Source organism: Merops nubicus, unplaced genomic scaffold, assembly GCF_000691845.1.
Source record: "Merops nubicus isolate BGI_N331 unplaced genomic scaffold, ASM69184v1 scaffold46, whole genome shotgun sequence".
Classification (NCBI taxonomy): domain Eukaryota; kingdom Metazoa; phylum Chordata; class Aves; order Coraciiformes; family Meropidae; genus Merops; species Merops nubicus.
Window position 1 is genome coordinate 37226 of NW_008615375.1, and position 11126 is coordinate 48351.

At 37.2% G+C, this 11126-nt stretch overlaps 1 protein-coding gene across 1 annotated transcript in view; it reads left to right on the top strand.

The window, feature by feature from the left end:
• Positions 1–11126, top strand: part of PDS5B (PDS5, regulator of cohesion maintenance, homolog B (S. cerevisiae)) — a 75325-nt gene that overhangs the window by 36220 nt on the left and 27979 nt on the right. The window contains exons 16-18 of the mRNA XM_008942478.1: positions 649–807; positions 1550–1618; positions 6198–6334. Of these exons, the coding sequence (XP_008940726.1) occupies positions 649–807; positions 1550–1618; positions 6198–6334 (365 nt within the window). The remainder of the gene's footprint in view (positions 1–648; positions 808–1549; positions 1619–6197; positions 6335–11126) is intronic.

Genomic DNA, 11126 nt, shown 5'->3' on the forward strand with positions numbered 1-11126 from the left:
CTTTCCCTTTGTTCTCATAGTTTCAGCCTGAAAAAATGGTAGCAGAGGGTGTTTTTGTATCCCATCATCTATCATGTTACTTGTCTTAAGTATTTTAACAGATGACAGAGTAAAAACAACAAAAAAAAGTATTGGACTGTCTGCTAGAATCATGAACTTTCTTTGGAAAGAACCATACAGAACTGCTCACCCTTGCAAAGTGTTGAAATGGCTACGAAAATAATGGAAAACTGTGTTATGGTAGAGACTATGTAAATAGATTTTATAGTTGTAACTGCAAGTGTACTTTTAATTAGCCTTTTTTAAAGACTGGATCGTAGTCCATTACTGAAATTGCCATCTTGAGATAGTGTGCCCAATTCTTCCACAAGAAAATATGCTTTTTAATCCATTGATTCCTAAACAGTCCTGTTTGAGCTGCCATTTGTTGAACTACATGGGTGATGAACATTTTCTGGCTTCTTGATTTTTCTTTTGATTTGTAGGATACTTGTAGGGTTGGTGATTGCATTTTTCAGTAGTTCTTTTACAACTGTATTTCTGAAATAGAAATAGACATGGACAACTTGGTAGAAAGTTTTCACCCCCCTTCTCTCAGTAAGACACAGATGATATCAGTAATACCTGAATTTGTTGCCTTTATTCTAGCCATTGCATAAAAGCCTGGATCCAAGCAATTTTGAGCATCTCATTACACCGTTGGTGACTATTGGCCATATTGCCATGCTGGCACCTGATCAGTTTGCTGCCCCTTTGAAATCTTTGGTTGCCACTTTCATTGTTAAAGATCTGCTAATGAATGATAGGGTAAGTATTTTGAAAACCTGTTAAGATTCTGCTTCTCCTGTGGTATGATTTTTGGCTTCTTGGTTTTAGTGTATCATTGCCTCTTGATTTCCATGTGTACTCTTTGACTCAATTGAAACCCCACAATACAGGAAAGGAGATGGTACTAATTTGGTAGTCCTCACAAAAATGACAAGCTGTCTAGCCCAACATTGGATCATTCATGACTTGCCTTTGTTAAAAATGGGAAAATTGGTATTGACTCTACACAGGCTCTTGTCTTGAGCAAGTAAGTTGTAGATTATTTTTAAGAAGTGTAATGCATTTGAAATTGAAATACACTGTTTAAATGAAGACCGAATTTAAATTTTTCTAGTAGTTCTATGTTGATAGTGATTAAAAAGTGAACCATAGAACTTTAGCATTGTCAGCTGTTGTCTAAAAAAAAAAAAGCTAAAACTATGCACTTGAGGTTCCAATCGACTGGAAATTATTTTCAAATCAGTGGCTATTACACTCTAAAGCAATAGTTTTCAGGTGGCAACAATAACAAAAAGTCCTCTTCTGTTAAATTTGTTGATAATTGAATAGTGAGGTAAGGATGGTGTCTTACTTTTGTAATGGTTACTTCTGTAAAAGGCCTGAAGCTAACCAGTGAGTGCTGCTGTATTGTTTGTTTTTGGAAGCAAATAGGAAAGAGGAGATTATAGCAGGTTTCACTAAAGAGTAACAGTAGTGTAATAAAGTGTAACATTTGGTTTAGCTTCCAGGAAAGAAGACAACAAAACTTTGGGTCCCAGATGAAGAAGTATCTCCTGAAACGCTTGTTAAAGTAAGTAGCACTTACTCTGTTTTCCTGTGATTGTGTGTACTTAATGAAGTTAAATATTTGGATTCCTAAAGCTGTTAGCTGTCTTTCTGTTTGTTTGTAACCTTTCTAAAAGTAAAAAAAAAAAAAAAATAAAATTTTTTTAAGTTGAGGATCTAATCAGAATACACTTTCCTGGATTGCTTGAAGAAAACAATTTACTTTTGTGAGCATCTACTTTTTTTTACTTTTATAAATATATTTCTATACTTTATTATACACTTTATTGAATTTTTATTACAGCTTTTTATAGGCTTACTTTTGCTGTGCAACACTCAAGTATTCCAGATATTATCACAGTTAAAGTAGAATTATTTTTTTCCTCTCGTGTTTAACATAGGAGTTAAATATAGAGACTTTGTTTGAAATCTCCTTTGCTTTTGAAATTTTAGGACATTCCAAGACACTTCCAGTGCTGTTTTGGAATAAAGGAAAAAAAAAAGATTTGCCTGTTTCCTCAAATGAATAAATGTGTTACATCACCTGCTTCGTGGACAGTGTGTCTTAGAGGAAAAAACCTAAATCTAAGGAAAACAAAATCACTTTAAAATGATGGGTTTTTTTAACTCATGTCATCTCAAGCTTATTTCTTTTTTTTTGGAGTAAATTCATTATTACATTTTCTGGACTTGATAATAGATACTTTCACACAATTTTTCACTCAATCAGAAATAGGCTCATTCTGTGGAAAAATACATCTGGTGTCTGTATTTTGGTTTTAGATGCCCTTTCTTCAGAACAGAGGTGGATTATGCTTGCACACTTCCTGTTCTGAATTAGAAAGATGCGCGTCCTCTGTAGCATGTTGTTTTCAAGTTAATTACAGCCGTCATTTAATTTCTAATGCCTTTTGAATAAAGTTTCTCTGATAGTTTAACAACTTCAAGAGAGAAGGCAAAGAACTTTTTTAAAACCTTTGTAGCATATCTCCTTTGCTGCTGCTTTAGTCAGTACTTTGGTTTCCAGTTTGATACAGAACCCATCACTGGAAATGCTCGGTTGTGTTTGGAGTTGATTTGTTGGCTTTTTACTCATTTGACTACAGCAAGGATATTTTTTGTTTGTGCAATTCCATAGTTATACAGAACACTCCACAGACTGTTAGAAGAATGTTTGTTTTGATTTCATGAACTGCTAGTTTAGAATAGACATGGCTGCATTTCAGTGATTATATGTGTAACTTAAAGCAGTAAATATTGTTTCTGAAGCTTTAATATCTCTCTAAAATGTGCTGTTACGCTGATAAAACTTCTCATACAATTGATTATTTGGAAGGGAATTGGCTTACAGAAAATCTTAAGGCAATTTAAAGTTGAAGCCAAGCCTGAAAATTCTAAGAAACATTTACTGGCAAGTGAAAATAGGTTATTGTGAAAATTGATTTACAAATTTAATTAGCATTTATTACCACCAAGAAGCCTATATGTAGTGAACACTTCAGGCCATGTGATTAGTTTAGAAAAGATTTCTCTCTGGCAGTGTATTTTTTTTTTTTGTCACTCTGGTTTTAAAAGCCAACTTGGTGTATAATATATCTTACGGGGATCTTAAAACTAGCAAGTTCAAAGTATGAAAGGAGGGAAGGACTGATGAAAACAATATTACTATTGTCCAGTCTAACAGTTATAGACAGATACAGGCTAGACTTAGTTTAGATGCTTAACCTTAAATGAAATTATTCCTGTAGAGAAATATTTCAGTTGGTGTTAAATATTAAATGGATTATTTGTTGTATGAGTAAGACTTGAATTCGTACGCCTGGCACTTGAGTGTCTGCTCTAAAGCAGTGATGGCTCTTGGCAGTGACCAGTACTGAAAACTTCTGTGCACCATACAGTTGGTTGAGACTTCATGCAGTAGCAGTGATATGTTTTTTCCCTTCTGTATACACTGCCATTAAGGTTTCTCATCCTATCTCTCTAACTGTGCTTTAAGTGGGCATTGTTTCATTTTTCACTGCTGCACAGACCTGCAGCACTCATCTGAAACTTTTTTCATTTGAGCTCTGAAAACTCTAGTAGAACCCTGAGCTAATTGTTGTCAGTGTTGATAGAGTTGGAAGATAGTGTTTCTAGGATGACCACATGGGGTGGGAGCCCGTTATTACAATAGGAGTATGATGATAACGTGTAGATCAGAGAAAAGGATTATAACTTATTAATCTTAAAAATCAATACATATTCACTACTGACAGCTTATGTAAAGCTAGTAATTGTGTTTTCCTCATGACAAATCAGAGGTCTGTCATGTTAGTTTCAGCATCTCAGAAAGAAGTAAGGTCCTATCTCTTTTGCTTGTACTTCAAACACAGTTGGTTTGTTGTGCTGCTGAGTACAAAGCAGTCATTTGTGGCCTTTGATATAGTTCTGATCCATGTTGTATTTTTACTTCCTTGATATTTTCATGTTGTATATAATTAATTCTAGTCACAGAGGAGAATTTTAGGTTTGTGGGACACGAATTGAAACAAGGTTCAGATTGGATATAAAGATAAAAACAGAACAGTCAAGCAATGGAGCAAGCTTCAAGAGTTTGCAGGTTTCCATGAGAGCCTGTGCAATCCCCAAGCCTCCTGATGCTCCTTCCAACTGGAATTACCCTTTAATAGTTGTCCTGCTTGGCTGCAAAGTAAAACATTTAAAACATGGAGACAGTGCAAATTCATGTCAGGTGTAAGTGTTCCAGTAGCCAGAAGCAGGCACTGGGGGAATTTTCATTCCCTCTGCTAATTTCATGGCAATGGTTAATTCTGAAGGGTTACTGGAATCTTGTGACAACATCACGAACACCAGCAAAGAAACAGGGAACACAGCTGGGTCAGAGGAAAATTCTGAAGGAGCTGGAATTAGGACTTGCTGCATGCAGGGAAGACTAGAGTAGATTCAGACAGTAATATTGAGGGAAAGGAGTTGTAGTGGGGGAAGAGAGAATCAAAGGTTAAAATTGAAATTGCTCAGGAGCTGACCAGAGGTGTTGGGGCATAAGATGGCATTTGGCTGCTCCTTGGCTGAATATCTCGTTTACTTGAAGACCAAATAGAGCTAGCACGTTTCTGTCCCCCCAAAAATGGGAGGTGCTTATGGTTCTGAGTACTGGTTATGGCATAAGGAAACTGAATTGCTAAGCTGTCAGAAGATCTACTGCTATTACTGTTTATTATTATACTGTTTCTATTGCTATTAAAATCTTCTTCTGCTGGATATCTACAGCTGTTTCAATGGAAGACCCTTTGAGAGCTGGGGCAAGACAATTTCATTTCTGTTCCACAAACTCCATTTGCATTTTGAGTTCTGGAGTGACAGACATCCCACATCTTCCTGGTGTTACCCAGTAGAGTTAGAATTCTGTAGGTGGAGTAAAGGGGCTACAGTGCTAAAAACTAAACTCACATAGACGACAATTGTAGAACTTAGATCTGAAGGGGCGATTGTGATCAGTTTGTTAGATGGCATAGATCAGCTGTTTGGTTTTCTTTTGGTGATATTGTGAATGTTTGTATTACAGTTATTAGAACTGCCATTCCTAGAAATCTGGAGAAAAAAACGTTAACATGTACAGAAAGTCTTAATTTCTCTAAAGCTTTTGGGACTTGTGTTTTGTACTTCAGGGTTTGGTGTTTGGCTTATTTTTGTTGTTTTTCTTTTTCCTCAAGAATGTCTGCAAGATAACAGCTGAGCATTTCCATTTTGCAATAATAGGATGCTCCTCTTTTTGTCTTCTTTATCATTTCTGCTGTCATATAGAAGGAAAACGAAAGGACAAAGGGATTCAAATACCAAATCTCCAAATTCATGCTTTATTTGCACTAAAGAAATTTGAAATTATTCAGTGTTTCATGGTGCTGGCTGAATTCTGCATTCTTTCAGAAGCTTGCCTCAAAACACTTGATGTTTCCATTGGCAAAAGACAACTTATCCTACGTAACAGGCTTTGAGGTTTTTCTTTAAATAGACATGAAAGAAATGCTCTTTTCTAAGACAAGTTATTATAATACAGGTTGATACTCTTAACAGTCAAATTGTCTTGAAAGTGTGAAAGTGCTTTTTTTAATTTGTGTCTTAAATTTAAACTCAGATATTACATAATATAGAGGGTTTGTTTAAGCATGGGAATTATAGGAATATAGGGAGATGAAAAGTATTCTGCTTTTTGATCCAGCAACTTTTTCTTAGTAAGTATAAATTGTTTTACCCACTTGTCCACAGTGTTTAATGGATATAAGCTCAATTAAGGTAATGTTATCACAGGACAAACATTGTGGTTGTTTATTAGAAGAAACTGTTCAAACTTTAAATGTTATGTGATTTTTATTTGCTGTAACAAATGCTTTGGACTTTCAGTGAAAAGTTGCTGTCTGGTGAGAAAACATCTAGTTATCTTTTGGTACTTAAATTATGTTTTGCAGATGTGACAGACTTTGTAGCAGCAAAAAAAAACACTTGGGAAAACACTAATTAGATAAAGATAAAGAAATGAAAAATGAAGCTCATGGTGTGATTTGACTTCTGCATATCAAATTTTTTTTTTTTTTTTTTTTTCCCAGATTCAGGCCATCAAGATACTTGGTCGATGGCTGCTAGGAATGAAGAACAACCACAGCAAGTCAGGAACTTCTACTCTGAGGTTGCTAACAACAATATTACACAGTGATGGAGATTTAACAGAGCAGGGGAAAATTAGGTATGTGACATGTTTTGAAGTCTGATGATGCGGTGGGGAGAGTTTTAGTTAAAGCAGTACTTACTGTTCTGTTAGACTGCTTAACTTACATATTTCTTAAGAACTCTTGGTAAGCTTAGTTTGATTCCTTTCTAAGTTTGAGTCTTTTTTTTTTAACACTGTAGATATAGCTGTATTTTAATACTTCTATCTTCTTTATCTCTTTCTTCAAAGAGCCATTGCTCATATTGCAAGAAAAAACTGTAACTTCCTATTCCCGTTGCAGATTGATTGTAATTTTTTTATGCAGCTTGCTCTTCCTGTACCAATTGTGTTGTGTATGTCAAAGGCCAATAAGCAGACTTTCTAATAAAAAGTAATAGTATGTTGCAGTAAACCAGGTGGGAATAGCTAGTACAGAAAGCACTTCTGCTTGAGGGCAGCCTTTAATCCCTTGAGGCCTATAAAACTGAAAGAAAGGGAAATGTGTAAAGAGGATTAAGACTTAATAAATAATTTACCTTTTCGGTGGTTATTAGACAACTTATTTGTTTTTCTGGCTATCTTCTTAATCCTCTGCAATAGGAGAAGTGACAAGTTGTCAGCTGCTATTGCTTGCCAAACACTGAAAATTTATGTCTACAAAAGCCATTAGGGGCATGGGTGGATTGTGCCAGTATGAGGAAGGAGGTTTTAAGTTTTGGGTAGAGTTCAATGTTATACAGTGATTATGCAGATAGAACCTGTGTTGTGTGCAAAATTGCAAACCTGAGAATTGTCTGGTATGTTATTTTTGTAGCAACTGTGTAGGCTTTCTCAAAGCTCTTTGTAAATAATCATTCCATAGTTGTAAATTCTGTATTTCAGAATTGTGTTGATGTCCAGTAGTTTGTGAATAGAGTGGTTCTGTAGGGCCTGTGTATTTCCATGCTTGGAATGATAATTCCTTACTTTCTGTGTTTTAGAAATTTAATTTGGCCACTCCTCTTGTATTCAAAACCATAAATACTAGAAACTACATCTGATGATGTGGGCGGTTAGGTGAGAGAGAAAGCTGCAGTGACATGTGAGGTTGCTCTGTGTTAAAGGCAACCATTCAACCTGCTAGCCTGGACTCTGCCAGGGGGTGGATGATGAGCCACTGGAGAGTTTACTGGGTAGGACTGAAAAGCAGAATGGTATGGGTGACATTGTTGTGTGTGTCTGCTGCAGGCCCCTGGCCAGGAAGTGGAAGTGGATGAGGCCTCCTATAAACAGCTAGTAATAAGTTCACGTTTGCAGGCCTTGGGCCTCATGAGGGACTTCAGGCATTCTATGTGCTGGAGGAGAAACACAGCTGCACATAAAAAATCCAGGTGCTTCCTGGAGACCATCAGTGACAGCTTTCTGACACAAGTGGTAGATAAGCCAGTGAGGTGTGGTGCTCTGCTGGACTTTATACTCACGAGCAAAGAGGGACTTGTTGGGTATGTGAAGGTTGAAAGCAGTTTTGACTGTAATGACTCTAGGATGGTGGAATTCAGAATCCTGAGGGCAGCAAGTGGGGGCAAAAAGCAAGACTACAATGCTACATTTCAGGACGATGAACTTAGGCCTCTTCAGGGATCTGCTTAGTAAAGCCCCATTAGATAAGGCCCTGGAGGAAAGAGGGGCCCAAGAAAGCTGGTTCGTTAGTATACAACCATAATCTCTTTTAAGCTTAAGAGCAGTAAAAGCAGGTGGTCAGGCAAAGATTTCTGCAGACCTGTGAGGATGAGCAAGGAGTTGGGGCAAAACTCAAAACATACAGAAGGAAGGACTGAGAGCAGCCCTGTGGAGAAGGACTTGGAGGTACTAGTGGGTGAAAAGCTGGACACGAGGCAACAGTGTGTCCTCACAGAGCAGAAAGCCCGTTGTATCCTGGGCTGCATCAAAAGCAGTGTGGCCAGCAGGTCAGGGGAGGGTCTTTTTCCACCCTAGACTAGAGGAAAGCAAATGTCATTCCTCCTGTCAAAAAGGATAGGAAGGAGAAATAACTGCAGGCCAATTGTGCATCTGAGTGCAAGAGAGATGTGAGGCTACTGGAATAGGAGCGTCACAGGACGCTGAAGGTGCTGAAGGGATCAGAGCACCTGATGGATGAGGAAAAGGCTGAAAGAGCTGGGACTCTCCAGTGTAAGGAAGAAGAGGCTCAGTGGAGATCTAATCAATGTGTATAAGTAACTGAATGGAGGATGTAAAAGAAGGTGAAGTCAGACTCTTCCTAGTTGTCCATGGTGCCAGGGCCGGAGGCAGTGGTCACAAACTGAAGTACAGGAGGTTGTCTGAGCACAGGGAAACCTTTTTCATTGTGAGGGTGACTGAGCACTAACACAGATTGTTCAGAGAAGTGCTGGAGTTTCCATCCTTAGAGATATTAAAAAGCTATCTGGACACTCCTCTGGGCAGCCAGCTCTAGGTGACCCTGTTTCAGCAGAGAGGTTGTTCTAGATGGCCTCCAGAGGTCCCTTCCCACTGTTACTGTTCTGTTTCCCAGTATTGCATTTTGGGAAAGCTCCCAGCTGCAAAGAGGGCAGGTCTATATTGTCTCTGTGTGAGCTATACCACCTAAATGAACAAGTACTCCAAACCTGAAGCAGCGGAGATGTTGCTTCAGGCAAGTTAGTTCTGTGTAGAGCTTGCTGGTTATCTCACTGACACTTCCCAGCCTTTATTCTCCACGACCTGACAACGCAAAGACGCGATCTTCCTGGCAGTGCTTGCTGTGTCCTTACTGTTCAAATCTGACACTGCTCCTTCCGGGTTAGAGTAGCTTTGGGAAGAGTAAAATTGTCTGTTCAGTTCAGAACATAATCTTTTAAACTACACTTGGTGTGATGTCATTCTGTGTAGAGTCAAGTTTTTGCATTTGTCTCTTGAACAATGTATAATTTGCTAAGGATAATTGAATTAAGTGAAAGTGGCAGGATGCAGGGGGCATTTGACCTCATGTAGGCTGTTCATCATGTTGTAATCATCTTGCTGTTATTGTCTTTATCACCCATAAAAATTACTGTCTCCATCCCTCTTTAAATCTACACAACTGAACTTTTCAGTGACAGTGTAAGGTAATGGGACTTTTTAAATTTTAAAATGTGGCTCAGCCTAGGTTGTCAGGTAAAGGCATTTAGAAAACAAATTAATAAATACCTACTTTTGTTCCTTTTTCTCACTTCAAAGTAGTAGGATTGATGGCTTTAAGTTGCTTCTAAGGCAACAACTGATTACTTTGAGATGTTAGCATATGTAGGTTAAATGCACTAGTGCTGGATTTTTTTTTTTCTTTTTAAATATTAAATTTGTCAGTAAAAAACTCCACCGTCCTTTCTGGGTCTTTATTTTTTCATGTTATAAGTCATAAACAGCCCTACTAATTTTGAATTCAAGATTTTACTAATTTTCTATTCTTCTATTTTTGGTTACATAAAACATCTAAATTGAATTTTGTGTCTTTGTATTAGGATTTTAATAGGATCTTCATAGTTTTTTTCTGTAGGTGATTTTCTCTACCATCTGATATGCAGCATTTTCAGAAGCTGTGTTTAAAGGGCTTTTTTCTATTCCATGGAAAATGCTTAGAAAATTGGACACTCTCATTTATCCTCGGGAGTAGATGGAAAAAATGTTAAATTCTACTTTGTAAAGTGAGAGAAGATGATTATGCAGCACATGTTTTCAAGATGCATTTTTCTGGGTTGTCTTCGTGCAGCCCACTGTCTTAATTAAGAGTGTTTTGCACTTGAGAACCATTTTTCCATGTGGTTGCACTTCTGCTCGCTTTTGAAACATCTGGTCTTCAGCACTATTAATAGCACTTGAGAAAACAAATGTCCAGGTTCCTTTTGGAGAGCTTCTGGCAGGACAAGGGCATCCTTGCTGCTAATTTTCAGAATTATTACTAGTAGTTAAAAACTGCAATTATATCATACAGAAGCTTTTATTTCAGCCCTAATAATTGTATGGTTTAGGATAATGCAGATCAGAAAGCTTTTGGCTAGAGAAATTTGATCAAAAATAAATCCTGAATTAAGAGTTTCTTTTAAGATAATCCTTTTGGGGAATAAGAGTTCTGATTCTCGTCTTCAGCTGTAATAATGATATTCACAACTGTCTGTCCTACACCTCCTTCCCAGAGAGTGCACACATGCTTGTGGGTAGTTCTGTCATAGCTACACTCTGGAAAGTTTTGGCGAGCTTTTACGTGAAGTATTTTTGATGCGGTTTTCAGAATTAAATGTTACCACTAACAAAGCTGAGGGAAGATTGAAAGTTATTAATTTTATCCTTTCCTTTGGCTCAATCACTCTGTACTTCTAAGTCATTATTCCTTAATTATCACTGAAGTGCAAAAATTGAGTCTTCATGGGGTTCACTTATCACAGTAGATGCAATTTGAAGTGAAATTTAGGGTTTAAGGACCAGGCATTACCACATTAATCTTCATGCCTTGTTTGAAAGTTAGTGGAGCTTTTGCCCTATAACTTGGTTGCTCATGATCTGTTTGGGGTTTTTGGAAATGTGGTTTCCATAACGTACTGAAGTGTGTATAAAGCCTGATTAGATAAATGTTAAGGTTTAAGCTCCTCAGTAGGTATTCTTGTCATGCATTATATGTTTAATAATGGCTTTTTATCTCATTCTTTAGAAGCTTTATACAGTTCTCATGATAATGGATTTAAGACTACAGTGTTTGCTCTTCCTAAGGATAAAGTGCAAATGATTAAGAAGATAAACAATATTTGTTTTACTTAAACATATCATTATTTTCTAAACAAGAACACAACTTCATTCCTGC